Source organism: Canis lupus, chromosome 2, assembly GCF_048164855.1.
Source record: "Canis lupus baileyi chromosome 2, mCanLup2.hap1, whole genome shotgun sequence".
In the NCBI taxonomy this organism is placed as follows: Eukaryota; Metazoa; Chordata; class Mammalia; order Carnivora; family Canidae; genus Canis; species Canis lupus.
The window spans coordinates 30,030,525-30,052,938 of record NC_132839.1 but is presented as its reverse complement, the minus strand read 5'-3'; the positions used below and the strand labels follow the sequence as shown (position 1 = coordinate 30,052,938).

The window sequence follows — 22,414 nt, the reverse complement described above, 5'->3', positions numbered from 1 at the left end:
TGCTGCTTCATACCTGTATATCCTTTTGAAAGTCACTCAATTTGTTAGCCAGAAAACATTAACATGGTATTGAATTTGTAAGGATTTTATCAGTGCAAATACCCATGAGAGAGAAAAATGAGAAGGGAGCTGGAGGAGGCTAGAAGAGTCATCAGACCAAGATACAAGCCTGACCCGAGTGCAGGAAAGACCAATGAAAGTTTAAGAGGTAGCCTCCTAGACTGCCATGCGGTTTTAAGAAGGTCTGGCAAGGCCACTAGGGAATCCTCAGGCCAAAGTCATTAGGGAAATCCCGTATCATCCAAGAAAAAGTCTGTATACCATTGGCTGTTATCAGCTCATGGGAAGCACGGCATTGGGAAAAATGTAGCGTCAGATTTCACAGTCCAGTAGCTGGACTCATACTTAATTACACTCTCTCTCTATAGAGGTCTTCAAGTTCCATGCTCATGGCCACCACAAGTTCTTCTTCACATACAAAAATGTGTCTGTGTGTGTGCGCCCGCGTGCACATGCACGTGATACTGGCATCTAATGGATAGAGACTACGGATGCCGCTAAAAACCCTCCAATGTAAAGGAGCTTTCCCCAGCACCCAGCCAAGAAGTTATTAAGCCCAAAATATCAAAAGTGCCAAGACTGAAAAAACCCTGACTTGCAAGCAGTTTGTCATAACCTTGTCTAGGCTCAGTAAATATTGTCTTAATTACATGATTTTTGTCTTTCCTTAGTACCACAAGCTCCTAGAACACAGAACATGTTACTCATCCATCTACATCCATTAACCTAGTCAGTCTTAGCCCTTTTACAAATTTGTCAAAGTATAAAAAGGTCAGTGCATTGGGATCACCCAACAGGTGCTCCTATCCTGGGTCTACCTACTTCCTAGCTGTTTATTTGGGGGCAAATTACTTAAACTCAATTTCACCTGGAAAAAAAAAAAAAACACCTCAATCTCATCTATAAAATGAGGCTCACAGCAACTACTTCACATAAGAACTATGAAGCTCAAATGAAACACACACATGAGATGTGAGAGTGATCTGGCTGTGACATTTGTCACCCCACTGATCGCCAGGGTTGATTCAGCTGATCTGGCTGTCTGGGCGGGTGTCCCCTTCCTCCCTCACCACTCCATGTGCATCCCTCCAAAAGCTGCACACTTGGTCAAAGACGACGACAATCCCCAGAAGAGGAGAACCATTCTTCAGTCAAGGATATATGAGAAGCTGCGCTCCCCTGATAAAACCTCCAAACAAGCTCTCAAATGACACACACATGAAGTATTTAGCTAACGTATGGCACACAGCACAAGCTAAAAAAAGTATCAACTAACATTGCTATTTCCACACCTTTTTATGTTGCCAAAATAAGCAAAAGGAAGCTAAAGGTGGGGACAGGAGGTAATGAAAAGAAATTTTAGAAGCAGAAAACACTAGTATTTAGCAAGTCAATTATAAAATGATATGACTGCCTTTCCCTTTTCAGCCTTTTTCTCATCTCTTATTGATTTCAAAGCAATACTTGCATTATATTTATTTGAAATTCAGAACAATGCTGTAATATTAGGAATCCAAAATACCGTCTTTACTACTAAAATCAACGTAACTCAGGTACAAACTTAGTTTATCTAAGTGTAATACCACTAAATTCTAAATGAAGTATCACTAACTTCACAATTTTACCTCAAATAAGGAAGGAAGACACTACTCTGAATTTTCACAATGAGTATATATACTTGAACATCTGATGTTAAGGATGTTAAGTTAGGATAGCACATGTTATGTGTTACACAGCATTTCCAACTAAGAATTGCTGATAGTATAGGGGGTTGCTTTTGGCAAAAATATAACAACAAAGTTCTGGGGAACAATGGCAAATATTTGGCATAGTACCTTACAACAGCAAATGTTCAATGATGTTGAGATAAATCAAATAAAGGAATCCTCAGGCATAGGAAAATTTATCATAGTCCAGATTCACAGTAGTTACTAATAGCTAATAGGGTGGTACCAGTTAGCATCTCATATCTTATCTCACCAAAACTGTTCAACTCTGCTTACTGGAAAATGTTTTTCCCATGAGAAGACAGACAAGGATTTTCTTTTTTTTTTTTTTTTCTTTTTTTTTTTCAGACAAGGATTTTCAAGTGCTGTAGTGCCCATTTAAAACTAAAAGGAAGGGGATCCCTGGGTGGCGCAGCGGTTTAGCGCCTGCCTTTGGCCCAGGGCGCGATCCTGGAGACCCGGGATCGAATCCCACATCGGGCTCCCGGTGCATGGAGCCTGCTTCTCCCTCTGCCTTTGTCTCTGGCGCTCTCTCTCTCTCTGTCTCTCAGTCTTTCATGAATAAATAAATAAATAAAATCTTAAAAAAATAAAAAATAAAAAAAAATAAAACTAAAAGGAAGACGAACTTCTGTATGCTTGCTGCTGGGAAGAGAACTGATTGTTGGTCTCTCCAAATCTATTGATACCGTTGCTCCAACAGTAGTAAAACTGCATATGAAGAATGAACAGTTTTTATCTAATTGGTTCTCAGTAGGGAATTTCAGCCTTCAGAATCATCTTAAACTTGCCATTCAAGATCTGTTCACTGTTTCTACTATTTCTGATTTATGAAAACAAAACTCCAGCTAAGTGAGACATTAAATTGGAGAATTTGATATTAAAATAATATGGAAAAGGGGATTTATCTTATTTTAATTAATTATTTTTTTTAGAGGAGAGAGTGGTGGGGATTGAGGGAGAAGGAAAGAAAGAATCTTAAGGTTCCACGCCTACCACAGAGCTCGATATGGGGCTCGATCTCAAAACCCTGAGATCATGACCTGAGCTGAAATGAAGAGTCAGGCACTTAACCTATTGAGCCACCCAGGCGTCCCTATCTTAACTTCATAGAAAACACCTATTCCAGGATACAGAAGATCGACTGGTATAACTTGATCTTCTTAATCAAAAGACTAATGCTAGCCAAAAAAGCTATGCCTCAATATTCCCTTCAATAATAAACTCAATTCTTAGACCTAAACCTGCTCTTCAGATATTAACTTGGTAGTTATGATACAAGTTCACAAACTTTATAAGGCATTCTCAATTAAGCATTTTACTCCATTTTTCCCCCTTGGTTTCAAATAGGCATGAGAAATAACAGAAATGCATTCTGTATATTCGCATTCATTTTTGTGATCACAAAAAATGTACCGTCTGGACAAATTAAATACTCTGCTTCTGTTTTTACTTTAAAGAATTATCAAAAAATAAAATAAAATAAAGAATTATCAAAGTCCCAATTTTTTTGTAAATTAACTTATCCAAATCACCTACATCACATGATTTAATCCAGTCAATATATTCAACATTTACTTCTGTTACATAATCAATTAATTTAAGACAAAATTGTAATTGTTCTACAACCACATCAAATCTCTACTAGCTTTGTAGTTGAGATTACTATGAAACACAAGACATAGAACATCCAAAAACTATTAATCTCTAAAAAACTGCTAATGCAATCTCTAAAAAAAGCAATGCAACCAAAAAATTAAATTACTATTCTAATTAGTAAGAAGTCAATATCAAAGTTTATTTACATTTTACAGTAAATCACACTTTTAAAGTCCTTCCTTCTCATTTTTACATACATATAGCTCAAGGCTACATCTTTAAGAATTACATGCATTTATGGAAAATAACTAATTATATTTATATTTTAATTGACATACTACTACTGGAAATTTTTTGAAAAAATTCTGGCCTTAATACATAAATTTAAAAAAATTTTTTTAAAGTCCAAAGCTAATAATGATCATTTTCTCATACTTAACATTCTCTGTCAGTGAAAAACATTAGTATTTATTCTTCCTGTATAACTTCTACAAAAAATAGTTATAGTAATCAAAATGTAAAGTTATTTCTTAATTATATTAAGAAATCAGAGACTATGCAAAATCTAAAGTTTCAGAGCAGTTAGCTTTTCTTAAAAGTATTCTGGAAAATGCACTGACTTACAAGAATCAAATATACCAAGTGGCTCTAACAGTTCACTAATGTATCAAAAGCTTAGAAAACGAATAAAAGTGTTAGTCTTTCTTTAAAAGGCTAATGTCTATTAACAGCTTAAAACATGGCACAGTAGGGGGTTAATATGCTGTTGTCTGAATCACTTTCATCAGTTTAAGTATCTATTAGTCCTTATTAGCAAGGTGCTATTGGTCTTTTAAAGTTTTTTCTGCTTCTTCTTAGTCTATCTGGCCAGAAAGATTCTTTGGCAATAGTGTTTGAAACATAAAGTTTCTATTTGTATTTTTCTTTAGATTTTAGGTTTTCCAATTTTACATGTGTATTTGAAAAATGTTTTTTCCTTTGAGGACTCTGTTCAATATTTAAATTGTTCAGCACATCTATATACCTAATCTTTTCTACCTTATAATTTTCAACAATATAAATGTAATCTCCAAAATTTCTCCAGTGGGGAGAAATCAAGATTAATCTTCTCAGAAACCAAAGCAATTCATGTGCTTTCCTAGTAAGATTACTAATGTAGAACAGAATACAAAATGAATGTTCACAAAGTAAAGCTGGCCTGGTTATTAAACTAACTTAGGTCTAGTATAACCAATAGTTGTTCTTTAGATATCATAAATCTATTGTTTAAAAACTGAAATTCTAAAAATTTCAATTTCATTAAATTCAAATTTTCAATAAAACTGAAAAATGTCTTATGGTTAAAGTTTACTGAACTTATTTTCCTTTTTTTTTTTTTAAGATTTTATTTACTTATTCATGAGAGACACACACAGAGAGAGGCAGAGACACAGGCAGAGGGAGAAGCAGAGAACCTGACGTGGTACTCGATCCTGGGTCCCCAGGATCACGCCCTGGGCTGAAGGCGGCGCTAAACCCTTGAGCCACCTGGGCTGCCCTGAACCTACTTTCAAGGACCAAACTTTGAATAAAATTAAACTTAATTTTTTTTTTTTTTAGAGCTTAGAATAGAAAAGTCATTCTGATTAGAGCATAATGTAGCAATTTCAGAAAGTTTTCCAGCTCTGGCTCTACAGATAATTAGTTGAGTAATCCTGAACAAACCATCTACCCTTCTTGTCTGTTTGGGTGTGGGGGGGGGGGGGTGGCAAATGGGGAAGAAGAGGAAGGACAAGAGGAAAAGAGAGAGAGAAACAAGAGAGAGAATCTTTAATCTTACTTTATCAGCTGTGCCCCTTAAGTGTTTCAAAGGAAAAGATTTTCTCCTTTTAGGGCTATATTTAGAAGTGAAATGAATTTAAATTGTTTAGCATACCTGCATGCCACATACATTCTTGCCATTTTCAACAATGTGGAAAGTACTTTCCTAAAAAATCTAAACAATATGCATTTCAACTCATACAGTTTTATTCTTCCAGACAAGGGTGTTAAATTGTATGTTAAGAAAATAATGTATTAAATCATTAGTGGAATTATAACTCTTTAGAGGCTAACTTGCAGTATTTAAAACACAAATATCACTAAGCCAGGGAAGCATAGCAGATATGCCACCCCAAAATGTGCCACTTTGGCATCAATTCAATTTTGAATTGAATTTAAGTGAGAAAAAGCAGATATAAGAAGTCCTTCCCGTTTACCTAAAAGCAGGACATAAATTTGTGTCTCCCCTCCCTTTTCTACCAGAGGACAGAGTTAATCACCAGACACAACTCCAGAAATGGCACAAGAGGAATCTACATAACAAACTTTACTGATTAGCCCTTAACTTCCTTTAGTTAGTTCCCTATCAGTATTTACCTTCTTACTTTTTGCTAGAAACTCAAAGTCTTTTTCCTTTGTCTTACCACTACTCTACAAGTTAATCTTCCAAACCAGTAAAATAATGGAAACAATATAGAGGTCCATCATTTTAAACCGTTTTGGGGATTTAAAAAAATACGGTATGTCCATACAGAATACTCTACAGCCATTAAAAGGAATAGAGGCTCCTCTACACGTTCTAATACAGAACTACAAAAAATGCAATGTGCACAACAATGTCTAGAAAGTATACTATTATTTTTGTGGGTTTTTAAAAAAAAGATTTTATTTATTTATTTATGAGATATAAATAGAGGCAGAGACACAGAGGGAGAAGCAGTCTCCCTGCGGGGAGCCTGATGGAGGACTTGATCCCAGGACTCGAGGATGATGCCGAGTGGAAGGCAGACACTCAACCGCTGAGCCATCCAGGTGTCCCCATTTTTGTTTTTAAAGACATAAATGTAAAATACTTGAGCATGCACAAAATATCTCTAAAACGATACACATACACACAAAAATGAGTAATGAAGTTCGGTTCAAGAGGGCAAAACTGGGTGGCTAGTTCACAGGGGCAGCAGACTCATGTTTTTCTGCAAATCTTTTTGTATCTTGGGAGTTTTGTACCAGGTCTTTTCTGAAAATTGTTCAAAAAACTGTTCTAAAGTATCATTAAGTATATTAAAAGGAAATGAAGAATAGGACATTTTTCTGTTCTCGAGAAGCTTAAAATGTCAGAGAGTAAATCATTCATTCATTTTACAATATTTATCAAAATTTTTGTGCCAGGCCTCTGTATTCCTGCTTATGGAACTTGTATCCAGATGGAGATTAATATACAACATTATGGTAGCTAGGGAAAAAAAGTCTAGTTGAAGTAAAGCAGTAATTAGCAGACTTCTGGCAATCTCAATTTTCACATCACTATCTAGAGATCAGCAGAAACAGTCTGAGTTCTCCTAAAATAGATTAGCAGTAGCAAAAGAACAGTGGCAGAAGTACAGAGAAGTTATTAGAAGGAGGAATAGTGAGAGACACATGAATGGCTGATAATATATATGAAAGCAAGAGACTGAAAAAAATTAAAGTAAACATGAGATAAAGTTATCACACAATATAACTTAAGCATTTTCCAACTAGCGCCTCAGTTATGCTGCAAAGATGTTTATTATGATCAGGGTTCTAGTGATCTCAGTAGATATGTTTTCCATTGTAAAAATGCTATACTTGGTGTTAAGTTTTATAAGTTGTATCACAAGAGCCTAGTTAACCCTATTAAGTATTCAATGTGTGTGAAATACTTTTGACAGAATACTATGTATACTATGTATAACTAGGCTTCTAAATAAGAAAAAAAAAAAAATCAGGGGCACATGGGTGGCTCAGTGGTTGAGCATCTGTCTTCAGCCCAGGGCATGATCCTGGAGACCCGGATGGAGTCCCACGTCGGGCTCCCTGCATGGAGCCTGCTTCTCCCTCTGCCTCTCTCTCTCTCTCTCTGTTTCTGTCTCTCATGAATAAAAAATTAAAATCTTTAAATAAGAAAAAAAAAATCAGAATTTCAACTTGGATGCCAAGAATGCCTCCTAATTCCTTACAGTCCTTGCCACAGAAGTGGTGACACTTTTATCTCCCAGGAGGTAGGAGGAGACAGAAGGGCAGAGACTCTAAGAAAAAAGGGTTGTTGGGATTTCAAGGCAAAATAGGTTAATCTGACATTTCGCTTTCTCCTCTTCTCTCTTCCATCTCCCAATAACCAAATAGCTCTGAACTGGACAAAAAGATCTGGGAGGTGAAAAGGAGGGTTGAAGGAGTGGCGTATCCTTCCCTATTTCTTATAGAGAGGATAAGACGTCAAATAGGACACTGAAATGGAGGCAAACAGGGGCCAAAGTTGAGCCTAAAGCGGCAAAGAATTTACAAAAAGAAAGACAAAAGAGAGCGTGAGACAGAAATTAACAAAAAGAGAAAGTCGAGAGCAGAGGCCGAACTCGGGATCTGACATGATGGCCGGGCTGACCCGCCGGATTATCAAGGAAACCCAGCATTTGCTGGAGAACCAGTTCTTGGCATTAAAGCAGAACCAGATGAGAGCAACGCCCATTATTTTCATGTGGTCATTGCTGGCCTCCAGAATTCCCCCTTTGAGGAAGGGACTTTTAAACTTGAACTATTCCTTCCAGAAGAATACCCAATGGCAGCCCCTAAAGTACGTTTCATGACCAAAATTTATCATCCTAATGTAGACAAGTTGGGAAGAATATGATTAGATATTTTGAAAGATAAGTGGTCCCCAGCACTGCAGATCCACACAGTTCTGCTTTCGATCCAGGCTTTGTTAAGTGCTCCCAATCCAGATGATCCGTTAGCAAATGATGTAGCAGAGCAGTGGAAGACCAAGGAAGCCCAAGCCACAGAAACAGCTAGAGCATGGACTAAGCTTTATGCCACGAATAATATATAAAATCGATCTGATCAAGTGTGCATCACTTCTCCTGTTCTGCCAAGACTTCTTCCTTTTTTGTCTGCATTTAATGGACACAGTCTCAGAAACATTACAGAATAAAAGCCCAGATATCTTCAGTCCTTTGGTGATTAAATGCACATAAGCAAATCTATGTCTTGTCCTGATTCACTGTTGTAAAGCATGAGCAGAGGCTAGAAGTACCATCTGGATTGTTGCGAAACATTTAAAAGCAGTGGCCCCTCTCTGCTTTTATTCATTTCCCCCATCATGGTTTAAGTATAAAGCACTGTGAATGAAGGTAGTTGTCAGGGTTAGCTGCAGATGTGTGGGTGTTTTTCTTTATTATAATTTTTGAGGGGGAGAGGTAGTTTGATTTTAATTTTATGGGCTCCTTTCCCCCTTTTTATGGTGATCTAATTGCATCGGTTAAAAGCAGCTAACCAGTTCTTTAGAATATGCTCTCTAGCCAAGTCTAACTTTATTTAGACACTATAGATGGACAAGCTTGATTGTTTGAACCAAAATGGGAACATTAAACAAACATCACAGCCCTAATAACATTGTGACTTTGTTGTCAAGGGTAGAATCCTTCCTTCAAGAAAAAGCTTGTGACCATTTTGTATGGCTTGTCTGGAAACTTCTGTAAATCTTATGTTTTAGGGATCCCTGGGTGGTACAGCGATTTGGCGCCTGCCTTTGGCCCAGGGCACGATCCTGGAGACCCAGCATCGAATCCCACATTGGGCTCCCAGTGCATGGAGCCTGCTTCTCCCTCTGCCTATGTCTCTGCCTCTCTCTCTCTCTCTCTGTGACTATCATAAATAAATAAAAATTAAAAAAAAAATCTTATGTTTTAGTAAAATATTTTTTGTTATTCTACCTTGCCTTTGTACAGTTTATTTTACTGTGTTTATTTCATTTTCCCAATGTGACAATCATATTTAAAAATTAAAACTGATGGAACATTCTGTTTTGGTCTTCACCATATGACATGTTGAATGGCAAGAGGTGGATTTTGCCAGTTTCTTTTCACTGATGCAAACTTGTGTTAGGATATCACTGAATGGAGTATTTATAAGCGGGCCCTGAGCATGCATAAAGCATTGGAATCTGCTATTTTTTTTACCTCCTAAAAATGTGAATAAGTATGTTTGTGTTGTCTGAAAAATAAAAAGAAATTAACAAAAAGAGAGAGAGACAAAGAAGAGAGAAGGCAATCTCTAGGCAGCTCAGTGAAGGAAACTCCCCCTTATGTTATACAAAGGTATACAGAAGTTAGAAATTAGAGTAATGGGCAGCCTGGGTGGCTCAGCGGTTTGGGCACCTGCCTTCTGCCCAGGGCATGATCCTGGAGTCCCAGGATCGAGTCCCACGTCAGACTCTTTGCATGGAGCCTGCTCCTCCCTCTGCCTGTGTCTCTGCCTCTCTGTGTGTGTCTATCATGAATAAATAAATAAAATCTTTAAAAAAAAAAAAGGGAAATTAGAGTAAGCATCTCAATTACTACTCAAGTGCAAGTAATATGATTTCAATTCAAGGAATTTAAACACCATAGGAATTTTTTGGCTTGTGTAACTACAATCCAAGGGAGGATATACTTCAAGGTTGTCTGATTCAGCAGTTAACAAAAGCATCAAGAAATTTCCCTTGGTATGTCATTCTGCCATCCATAATACAAGTTTCATCCCAAAGCCAGATTCTCCGGGTACTAAAGAAAGGCTGCCAGCCACAGAGTACTCTGTGCCAGAATTCTAAGAGCTCTGAAATGTACCTTGTTTAGATCAGCCTAAATCACACAAATCAATTTGTCACCAGGAAATGGAATCTGATTGGCTAAAAAAAGATGGAGGTAGAGCAGTTTCCTAAACAACATGGGCTATGTGTACATGGGTAAAGATAATGGATACTGGCATGAAAATGCAAGCAAATAACAAGACAAGAAAAAAGAGATACTGAGGAAGAAGCCACAGGGTTCACCACAAGATGTCTGAAATGCAGATCCAAAGTTATCACAAAGTATTATGTGTAATACTGCCCATTTAAAAAACAGAAAATCAGGGACATCTGGGTGGCTCAGAGGTTGAGCATCTGCCTTTGGCCCAGGAGGTGATCCTGGAGTCCTGGGATCGAGTCCCATGTCAGGCTTCCTTCATGGAGCCTGCTCCTCCCTCTGCCTTTGTCTCTCCCTCTCTGTGTCACTCATGAATAAATAAATAAATAAATAAAATCTTAAAAAAATAAAAAAAAAACCCAGAATATCATTAGAAGAATTATTCTTTTTATGAACAAAAGCCAAAGTTAGCTCCTGAGACTACTTTTATTTAATTCATCTAACACTAGAAATGCCATGACAGTTTAAAGTGTTATAAATTTTAAAAACTATCTATTTTGAGACCTACATAGGATATATAAAATAAAACATGAATGAATATAAATGAATGGAAATAAACACCTTGCTTTTGGTTGGGGGGACAAGTAGAGAAGATTAAGGGTATGCATATCTGCTAGATTTTATAACCTATAATAATGACAATAACAAAACTTATTGTATAAGTTAAAAATTAAACATTACCAAGAATAAATTAAAATTCTTTTCTACAAGTGCTGTGCCAAACTTAACGTAAAGTATCAGAATGAACAGATATCACTATCTCAAAAAGGTTATCTGTACTCCCATGATCACTGCAACATTATTTAAATAGCCAAGACATGGAAACAACCTAAACCTCCAGTGACACACGAAGAGATAAAGAAAATGTGTTGCTGTATATAAGCTGGCCCTGAAACACAACGGTTTGAACTGCATGGGCTCACTTATATGCGAGCTTTTTTTTTCTTATATAGTATAGTACTGTGAATGTACTTTCTCTACCTTATGATTTTTAAAATAAGTTTCTTTTCTCTAGCATATGTTATGGTAAGAATACATTATATAATACATATAACATATAAAACACATGTTAATTGTTTATGTTATCGGTAAGACTTCTGGTCAATAGTAGGCTATTAGTAAAGTTTTGCAAGAATCAAAAGTTTATGTGGATTTTCAACTGTACTTGAAGACACTGGGAAAGCCAATGTCTCAAACCCCACACTGTTTAAGGGTCAACTGTATATATACATATAAAATGGAACATTATTCAAATACAAAAAGGAAATCCTGCCATTTGCAACACATAAATGGACACTGACGGCATTATGCTCCATGAAATAAGCCAGAAAAAGAAAGGGAAATATTGTATGATCTCACTTTTATGTAGAATCTAAAAAAACCCAAACTCTTAGAAATAGAGAACAGATTGGTGACCGCGAAAAATAAGGGTGGGGGAAAATAGGTAAAAGTAGTCAAAAGGTGAAAACTCCCATTTATAAATAAGTTCTGGGGGGAATACAATGTACAGCATGGTGATATATAGTTACTATCAAAACAATATTGTATTATAGCTTTTCCCCCAAATGGCCTGAGGTGACCTCCAAAAATGGTTCGCTACTCGCTGGACCCAGAAAACCCTATAAAACCATGCAAGTCGAGAGGTTCAAATCTTCGTGTTCACTTTAAGAACATGCATGAAACTGCCCAGGCCATCAAGAATATGCATATCCGAAAAGCCACCAAGTGTCTGAAAGATGTCGCTCTGCAGAAGCAATGAGTGCCATTACGTCGCTACAATGGTGGAGTTGGTAGGTGTGCACAGGCTGAATAGTAGGGCTGGACACGGGGTCGGTGGCCCACGAAGAGTACTGAATTTTTACTGCACATGCTTAAAAATGCAGAGAGTAATGCTGAACTTCAGGGTTTAGATGCAGATTCTCTAGTCATTGAGCACATCCAAGTGAACAAAGCCCCCAAGATGCGACGTAGAAATTACAGGGCTCATAGCCGGATTAACCCATTCATGAGCTCTCCCTGGCACATTGAGAGGATTCTTACTGAAAAAGAGCAGACTGTTCCTAAACCAGAAGAGGAGGTTGCACAGAAGAAAAAGATATCCCAGAAGAAACTGAAGAAACAAAAACTTATGGCCCAGGAGTAAATTCTGCATAGAATAAATGCAAAAAACAAAAAACCGAAAATATTGTATTATATATCTGAAAGTTGCTAAGAGAGTAGTCTTAAAAGTTCTCATCACAAGAAAAAAATTTGTGAGGTGATTAAACTTATTGTGGTAGTCATTTTGCTATGCATACACATATATCAAATAATTATGCTGTACACCTTGGACCAATGTCATATGTCAAATATATCTCAATAAAAGTGGGGGAAAAAAACAAAAAGAATTAATACAGTAACATGGAAAAGGTCTTTTGGAAAGCAATATTGTTGGCCTTCTCTATTCTCTAGCCTTAGTTCCTGCTCAACCCTGCACCAAGCAGGTTTTCAGGACCCATTAGCCAAACCTCCACCTTCAAGCCTCCCCTCACTCCCCAGGCATTCTATACTAACTGCAGTGTCCTAGAAATGGACAACTTTCCAAAGGGTCTTTCCAAAGAACTACCCACCCCTTCTACCAGGCAAGAAAACCCTGGGTTGCCTGAGGCATATACATTATTCTGCACAAGGAAGAAGGAAGTGATTAAGCACATTGGGGACTGAAGCCTCATTCCTCCTTTACTCTCCTCTTCATCTGTGGGGATACTTGCTGAAAAAAAATAATTTTTCTACAAAATGATAATAAAAACCAGTATTAGAGTAAAATTAAGGTCTATCAAGCTTTGGAGGGGATGTGGATCAACAAAAGGAACTCTCATACAATGCAGCTGAAAATACAAATGGTACACGTGCTTTGGAAAACAATTTGGCATGATTTTACAAAGAACATACCTTATGACCTGACAATTCCATTCCTGGAAAAATATCCAAGAAAAACTCTCATATATCATTACCAAAGACATGAATAAGAATGTACATAGAAACACAGTTATTTTTAAAAGATTTTATTTATTCATGAGAGACACAGAGAGGCAGAGACATAGGCAGAGGGCTCCAGGCAGGGAGCCTGATGTGGGACTCAATCCTGAGATTCCAGGATCACACCCTGGGCCAAGGCAGGCGCTTAACCACTGAGCCACCCAGGGGTCTTGAAACACAGTTAGTAATGGGAATAATTCAGATGCCTACTGATCAAAGAATGGATAAATTGTAGTATTATCATGCAATGAAATAATATACAACAGCAAAAACAAATATGGATAATCGTATCAACATAATATACAGTAAAATAGTAAGTCCCAGAAGATATTCTTCTTACAAATTAAAAAATAACAAAACAACTCCTTAGCAATATACAAATGTTAAAGTTATATAAAATACACTTTCTTATCTCGTTTCTCCAATAAGAGTACTCTGACAAGTCTTTGAAGGTTGTGATTACTTACTGTTTTGTTGCTTGTGAAGTTTAACTAGAGTATTTATCAACTTACTCCATCTCTGTTAGTTATAAAGCAAACTTCTTTTTCCAGATTCTTGAGCTTATTTAACTGACTTCTCTAATTTCCTCCATTCCTTAACTCAACTGACAAGTATGAATTAGATGCCTACATTGTGAAAAACAACATGTTAGACACCACCCTTGTGGTCCCTAAAAAGGTAACAAAAACTGCATGGCCTTAAGAAAATCTTTGTACATCTTAATATAATGCACAATCCTTAGAACCTAATATTCTAGGTTTGGAGATCAAAATTACAAATACTGTGCCAGTAACCTAAACGGAAATACAATTCAGTAGATTTATAGGTCTTCAAAAATTTCATAGAGTACAGATGTTTTTCAGGCAATGGGTGCCATAAGAAAAGCATTCCATTTAGTACCGTTTAGAAGCTGAGGATCATTCAGTTAAAAACTAGATGCTTACTTGTTCTGATAACCTTTAGAGACAAACTCTGAGTTAAAGTATATGCATATATATGCAAGATACCCTAAGATACTTCTTTAGCACAGGTTAAAAGGATCTCAATGACAACAAACAGGGAACTCCGTTAAAAAACAAAGACAAAAACTCGGGAGTGCTCACAGTCACTTAGGCCTCAGCTTCTTGATTTCAGCTCAGGTTGTGATCTCAGGGTGGTGAGATCAAGCTCTGCGTCAGGCTCTGTGCTCACTGTGGAGTTTGCTTGGGTTTCTCTCTCCCTCGGCCCCTCCCCACTGTGCAAGCACACTCTCTCTCTCTCTCAGATAAATAAATCCTTAAAAAAAAAATAAAAGCAAAAAAGATAAAGGAGGGTTTGGAAATTACCTGTAATCTAGCATTAGAATTTTAAGAATGTTGCTCTTTGGTCTCTGCCACAGAAAAGAGATGAGGAAGGGAACGTTTCATTTGGAAAGTATAGCAAGAAGATACACATCGTGTCCCTGCTGTGTAGACCTTCTAAGGTCTACCACCTTCAGAAGTCAAACCGTGGCAAATGTGACTATCTTCCTAAGTGGAAGAGAAAGTTTAACTGGAGTGCCGAGGCTAAAAGACAAAAAAACTACTGGGACTGGTTGAATGAGACACCTAAAAACTGTACAGATTCAGGCACGGATTCCAGGAATGAACACCTAAACCCAAGAGGGCAGCTCTTGAAGTATCCAGTTCAACTTAAGGATTTCAATGATTAGTCACAAAATAAACATTCTGGTAAAGAAAGTCAGTCAGTCTTGATAGCTGTGGTGAATCTTAAATTTTAGAAAAATGGCTCTCAAAAACTCAATCCCTTGACTACTCTTCCTTATAATAAACTTTAGGGAAGTACAGTAAGTATGAAACTGGCTTTGTTATACTGTGTCAATAATATTGATACAATATTTTTTAAACTGTTAAGAGCACAAGGTCACTGATATAAACAGATTTTTAGGGGAAGTAGGGCATCACTGCCTCAAGTTTATAGAAAGATTCCATTACAAAGTCCTAGGGATGACTTAAACACACATGCTTCATACTCGTCCTTTCTCTCTCTGCAGACAATCATAACAACTAAAAAGCAAATTTTTATCACAATTTAAAAGAAAGCAAGTTTCACAGTCTCTCCAGGGTATTGGATCATTCATCTGTATGTCCTATATCCACACTGTTTATATGTCTACAAAATGATGATGATAATAATGACAGCAGTTAACATTAAACATTTACTACCAATCAGGCTTTTGGGCCAAATGCTTTATATGATTACCTTACTTAATTCTCCTAACAACGATATGAGAAAGGTATCATCATTAACCCATTTTTCAGCTAAGAAAACTGTGGCTTTTAAAGGTTAAATAACTTCCCTAGGGTCTCATGTAATATGTATTCAGTGAAATCCATTTGTTTAATTTCAACTGCAACAATAACCATAGTTATTACCAACTATTATACTACGGTAACCATTATACTGTCATACTGTAATTGATTCAGTGGCTTCCTACTGCTTATTATATCAAAAAATCCTTACAGAGTAAGGTTCCATTCATTCATTTGTTCACTGGGAAGACTTTTATTGAGTAGTTATTATGTGCCAAACTATACCAAATGACTCATAGATGTAGGTTCTGAGTGAAGCTGCTAAATAAATGATCTTTGGATCGTATGGTTGATGTTATTTAATAATCATGTCTAGGGACCCCTGAGTGGCTCGGTGGGTTAAGCATCCAACTCTTGATTTTGGCTCAGGTCATAATCTGTGCCGGGCCGATGTCCACTGAGTGTGGAGTCTGCCTGAGACTCTCTCTCCCTAAAATAATTTTTTTTTAAAGTCTCTCTTAAAAAAATAACAAAATAAAAATCAGCTCTATTTGGGCCAATAAAGCAGCATCATTATAGGAAATGGAACACTGGAATAAACAAATCACATCCAAGCATTTCTAAGGGTTGTGAACTAAATATAACAAAATTTTCCAACCTTCCTCTACTACAAATTTTCAAAATTTTCTACCAAACAAAAAAATGCAATGAAAATACATTCACATTCACACACACACACACACACACAGGTCAAAGGATCCTTCATTCACACTCAACTTACAGAATAATATAGCTTGTGTTGGGAAAACCACAGTCATGAGTGGCCTTAGCTTTCTCCCTTTCCAGCTTGAAGAGACATCTGGCTGCCAGCTGTGTAGCTTCTAAAAGTCACTGCTTGCCAAGTAGTTGGCAGAAGGTGGTGAAGAGCTGACCACCTGCAATCCATTTTGACAGTGCCTTTGACCATTGCTTTGGAGAACTGAATATATTACAGAAATTCCAAAAGGAGTTGGCCAAATTTCAAGGCAGGAAGTTGGCTATTTTGGCTGAACTTATTTTAACTCAAATCAAAAGGGTATGATGTGGGAAGAAAAGATAAAAAAGCTACTAAAGCTTACAGGAAATTTTCAGGGCTATGTCCTTAACCTCTCCCAGATACTGCCTACCATACTTCTATCCATCTTTATGTTACGTATAAGAAGTATATAAACAACTAAAACTACAGGGAGAGAACTGTATCTACGTCAATATATATGTCATTCCTGTTTATCACTTTTATGTCAGTGTGCTATATATATTGAGTATACATAACAATGTATGTCAATATAGTATGTTATATACTTTATATACAAATATATATCTAGTAACATGAAAATTTTACTTACCTTTTATGTTTTTAGGTCTGCTGTACAGAGTATATATGTATCATACACAATTGTACATCAGAGGTAATGGTATAGACAAACTTAGGAAGATGCGACAGTTTGGGAAAGGTACTTGCTCTAAAAAAAAAAGAAATCAATACAATTTCCCCACTGATTCATGATGTAAAATTCTATAATCAAGGCTTGTAGATTTGTAATTATGGTATGTCAGCTACATTTAAACAAGAGTGTTAAAAGATTGTTAAAGTTAAACTAACACAATTGCAGTGTGAATTGTCCTAGTCTCATTCTAATCTACTGGTGTCACTTTCATTTAATCAGAGGAAAACTATGGGCCAATGTCAGTGCTATTTCAATGCCCTAACACTCTTTGTTCATGTTAGATTTTAAACCCTTACCAATCTAAAATGGTTATAAAAAGATATAGTTAAGAAAGTATTTTTAATCAATTAATTCACTCACCAGTGGGCCAGTTTAGTGAGCTTTATTGAAAATAGGTTGGCTTTAAGGTTATTAAATAAACTTTTATGTTAAATGCATGACAACATTTTGGTTTTGCAGAAGCATTTCTTGTATTTACCATAAATTTAGTTTAAAAAAAACAACCAACCACTTATTTTATAAACACAAATCTTACTTGGGAATTTATGGTAGACATAGGTCACTGCACTGAAATACCGTATCAACATTAAAAACACTGAGCCTATATATATTTTCTTCTACTTTAATTAAAGTTATTTTCTAAATCACTAACAATTTAACACAGAAAATTACTCTGGCAAGGATTCATATTTATAGGACATAGTTAAATTTTAATTTAAGGTACATCATGCAATTCAGAGTTGTATTATCAGCAAATAGTCTCCAAATAAATCAGGACACACACAAAACAGTGCTATGTTAGCTAGTTACAGAAGAGGTACTAATACGAATCATCCTGGTTTGCCTGAGACTTTCCCAGCATAGCACCGAAGATTCTACATCTTAGAAACCCCTCAATCCCAGGTAAACTGGGACAACTGATGCCTAAAATATATAAAAATAAAGGGGGGGGGGGCTCTCAGTTCTGCAAATAGAAAGAAAACTTAGGAGTGGTGTTTGGTAACTCCCTGCTAGGGCTATTACACTAGCTATGACCCAGTGACAGGTATTAGTAGGTCTAGCAATCTGCCTGACACATGGATCTATATCTTTAAAAAGCACCTTCCAGACTCGAATCTACCAATACTCATTAAATAATGAGTCACACATGAACAAAGGCTGCTGCTTGAAGAAACTGCACTCATCTCTAACAGCCATAATTAGCTCTGGAAAAACAATCCTGTAACTGGGAGGGGATTTTTAAGGAGTCCTTGAGTCAGAGGCTCAGTACCAAGTTAGCCTCACTGCTGTCTCTTACCTTAAAAGCCATTCTAGTATCTGGACTCTTTCCTTGTTCTAGGGTTCTAACACCTCTCTCTTAAAATCTATTTCCAGCAATCGGATCCTTTCCCTTTGTTACTATATGAGATAAAGTTTCTTTAGGTCCAGGGTGCTGTGAGGCTTCTACCTATTTCCTTAGGGCGTAAAGCCCTTGATACTTGCTCCTACTTTCCTAATGTGGCTGCCATCACTAGAGTGCCTTCACAATTTTGCCAACATGCTGAAACTCGCATCTTTCATTCACTGACCTCTCTGTTGCCAAATACCGTCCTCTACTTATTGCCTATTTCCATGATCTCATAACATTCCACCTCCCTGGCCAGATTTCTTACTGAAACCCACTGCAGGGAACTTCTGAATCATCTGAAGTATTCTAGCAGATTGATTAGACACCAAATTCTAAGAATCCACTGTCCCTAGGACAGTCATCAAAACTGAACTCTAGGACTAATAACTAGAATATAATTCTAATGGATCTCAACTCCTGCAGAGAAAAACTGAAGGAATTAGAGACAGAAATGATGATCTTAAATCTCTTCTTTCAAATAAAACTGTGGCCTTCTGAAGAGAAATGAAGCTATGGGAAATGAACATTTGACTAAAAAAAAGGTGCTAAGAACAGAAACCGGTTTTTAGACCATTGCTTTAAGGAACCAATGAATAGAAGCCTACTTACAAAACCAAGAACATGTCTGAATCATGAAACTAATCAAGAAGACTTTGAAACTAAATTTGGAAGAGAAATGCATACCTTTGAAGACCTTTTTATTATGAAAAATTTTAAACATATATAGAGAACATAATGAAGCTCATGATCATTCAGTCCTAACAATTAGTAATATGTTGCCGCTGTATCTGCATTATCTACTTTTTTCTTTGCTGAAGATGTAGAATTTTAAAAATAGGATACTAAGGCAACAGATGGAAAGTCATATTAAATAACTTTTTTGCAAAAAATAACAGGAGAGAGACAGGGAATACTATTTATAGATTTAGACAGTTGTCTACTAAGGTAAAATATTCATAATTAACACTTAAAATAGAAGTTTAGGTTTTTTAAAGAACGAATCTTAGTACAAATGGGGAAGCTCTACACCAAAATGTCATTAGAAAAGCCATGACAAAAATCTGTGGTAGGCATTTCCAGAAATTTATAAGCAACTTGAATAAATATGTAAATTTTAATAGTAAATTATGAAGGAGTTTCACAAAAACAATGTTTTTTGTACTGAAGTACAAAGAATCAAAAATAAAGTTTGATAATGCTTTACTATTGAAATAAATTGAAAACCAAACTTTATTTCCAAGGTGTTTCCATATGTACTTGAGAATTTTTGAAAGCCTAAAAACAGCTTATTAATTACTTAGCTAGCTATATTTTCTCTAAAATCTGGGTTTTTTTTTTTGTTTTTTTTGTTTTTTTTTTACGATTTACTTATTTATTCATGAGACACACAGACTGAGAGAGAGAGGCAGAGACACAGGCAGGGGGAGAAGCAGGCTCCATGCAGGGAGCGCGATGTGGGACTCGATCCCAAATCCGGGGATCACGACCTGAGCGGAAGGCAGGCGCCCAACTGCTGAGCCACCCATGCGCCCTTAGAATCTGTTTAATAAGCATATAGCTACTAGAACTAATTTTATAAACTGGTGTAGGTCATTAGGACGAGAAATGATAAGATCATATAGGTAATTAACAGAAAACTACCATTAGGAGTCCTTTCTCTGAGTTTGGGCCTAAAGCACTCCCCACAATACCGTGGTACTTCTCAAATAGATTCACTAAAATGACATAATCAGAATCCAGCAAATGCGAACAGAATTCTAGTGTGAGTGACAGTGCAGATTACTTATATTTTCAATTATACATGTCAATTCCCCTATTTCACACATCTTTTAAATACTTTGGAGCACTGCAGCTGGAAATAGTTGTAGATCAGAAACTCCTCTTCCCTGTTCTGCCACTTAACTAGCATAAGTTTTTCTATTTTAACTTCATTAAACCTCAGCTTCTCATTTGTTTTTTGTTTGTTTTTTTAATTTTTTTTCATTTGTAAAACAGGAACACAAACAATACTATTAACACTTAGTGGCCACTCACTATGTGCCACATACTGTATTAAACAGCAGATGCAACCACTACATGAGGTGGATACTGACTCCATTTTACAGATGAGGCAACTGAGGCACGGTGCAACGTAATGTACCTAACAACACATAATAAATGGCAGAATCAAGAGCTCAACCCAGCCTCAGCTGAAAAAGGGTTGTGCATTTAACTACTACTCTTAGCATCTTCTTACTGCCTTAACAATAGTTTCTAGGAAAGTACAGAGCAAGCCTGTGCTAAGGCACAGGGGCAGGATCTTAGTAAGTGAATTTATTCTTCCCTTTGCCTCGTCCTTCCTCGGATGGAAACATCAACAAAGGGAGGAAAGGTGGGCAGAGAGGAAGCAGCCAGGCGGCTAGGATCAGACGTTTATTTCTACTGTAAAACCACCTGCTTCTTCAGGGGGCTGCTGAGCTCTCCTCCGAGGAGGCCTCATCCAGAAGTGTGATGGATGGCCTTGGGTCCGAGCCGCAGAGGCCGGCGGCGTCAGCACCCGTCGGGACTCCGGCCGGGGGGGCATCCTGCAGGCCCCGCACGGCTCCGGGGCCCCCGCGGGGCACGCAGGCCGCACAAGTTTGAGGAGCGCGCTGCAAGTTCACGCCCCCGCTCCGGGACGCCGAGTCCCGCTGCCCCAACAACGCGTCCCCCCAACTCCGGGGCCGGCTTCCAGGCCCCACGGCAGGTCGCGGGCTGCACCGCCTCCCGCAGCCGAGCGGCGCAAGGAGGGCCGCCCCCGCCGGCGCCCCAGGGGTGGGGCCGCGCCGCCCACCGCGCCCAACGGCTCGGTTCCCCGGAGCGAGGGGAGGCGAGGGGGGGCGGGGGGTCCCGGGGAGTCCCGGCCCGCGGGCTCCCGCCCCGACGCGTCCCCGCCCCGCCCGCCCGCCCGCCGCGGAGCCCCCGGGGAGGCCCGGAGCCCGCCTCGGGCCTGGCCGCGCCCGGCCTCTCGGGCCGCCGCACAGGAGGCGCTGGCGTGAGCGCCGCCCGCCGCTCCTTACCGCTTTACGACGCCGGTTTTGATCTTGATCTGCCTGACGCGAGGATCCGCCATGGTCCCTCGAGCGCCGCGAGGAGGGGTGGAGGCCCGGGGAGCCGCGGAGGGAGCCGACGCCGAGGACGCGGTCGTGTCGGCGCAGTCGCCGCGGCCCCGCGCGCATGCGCAGACCCCGGCGCCGCCCCGCAGCCAGACCACGCCGAAGGGGCGGGGCGGGGAGGGGGGAGGACGGGAGGGGGAGGACGAGAGGGAGGGGGGAGGACGGGAGGGGGAGGACGAGAGGGAGGGGGGAGGACGAGAGGGGGGAGGGAAGAGGGGGAGAACCGGAGGGGGGAGGGAGGAAGAGAGGGGAGGAGAGGAGGGGGGAGGGGAGGGGCAGGGAGGAGAGGAGGGGGGAGGACGGGAGGGGGGAGGGGCGACAACCAAAAGATTGTACAGCCAGGGCTCTTGCTACTGTCCAGGATCTTCCTTCAGCCAGTCAATGGCTTTCATTGGCTTTTCTTTTGGCCTTGACTTCCAGAACTTCAGAGCTAAGTTTTGTGCTGATTTGCAGGAGTTTCCCTCAGCCTAGCTTTTCTTTTTTTTCTTTTTTTTTTTTTCAGCCTAGCTTTTCTGATGTAAAGAACGGCTTTTCCAACTCCCAACTCCATCTCTACACTTTTGTCCCTGTTTTTTTTTCTTTGTTTTAATGATTTTGTGACTTTACTGTAATTACCATAATCCAAAGACAGTTGATGCTGCTGTGTGTGCCCAGGCGCAGGCCCTCAAGGACAGTATGTGTTTATCGGTGTCTGTCTATATTATATCGTACACTTAAGGCTATGGGTTACAATCATGGAGTTGGGCCCCACCCTTATGGATAGGGAATCAGGTGAAATTGTTCTCAGTATCAGGAGTTTAGAGTAGTGGTTAAGAGCATGACCTCTGACCCTGACTGCCTAGGTCACATCATAGCTCTGCTTCTTTACTACTGTATAGAATTGGGCAAGTTACTAATCTCTCTATGCCCCAGTTTTTCCCTCTGTAAAATGTGGGTGTTAACAATACCCATCT

General features: G+C 38.7%; 1 protein-coding gene and 1 pseudogene across 2 annotated transcripts in view; one reads left to right on the top strand and one right to left on the bottom strand.

Annotated features, from left to right (window-relative positions):
* TBCA (tubulin folding cofactor A) overlaps positions 1-21,555 on the bottom strand; it is a 75,405-nt gene extending 53,850 nt beyond the window's left edge. The window contains exon 1 of one of the 2 annotated variants that reach the window (XM_072794165.1): positions 21,366-21,555. In XM_072794165.1, the coding sequence (XP_072650266.1) occupies positions 21,366-21,524 (159 nt within the window). In that variant the 5' untranslated portion in view covers positions 21,525-21,555. The remainder of the gene's footprint in view (positions 1-21,365) is intronic. The other variant, XM_072794156.1, reaches the window with a different exon arrangement.
* Positions 7,778-8,254, top strand: LOC140614830 (ubiquitin-conjugating enzyme E2 N-like; annotated as a pseudogene).
* Positions 21,556-22,414: the final 859 nt, after the last annotated feature.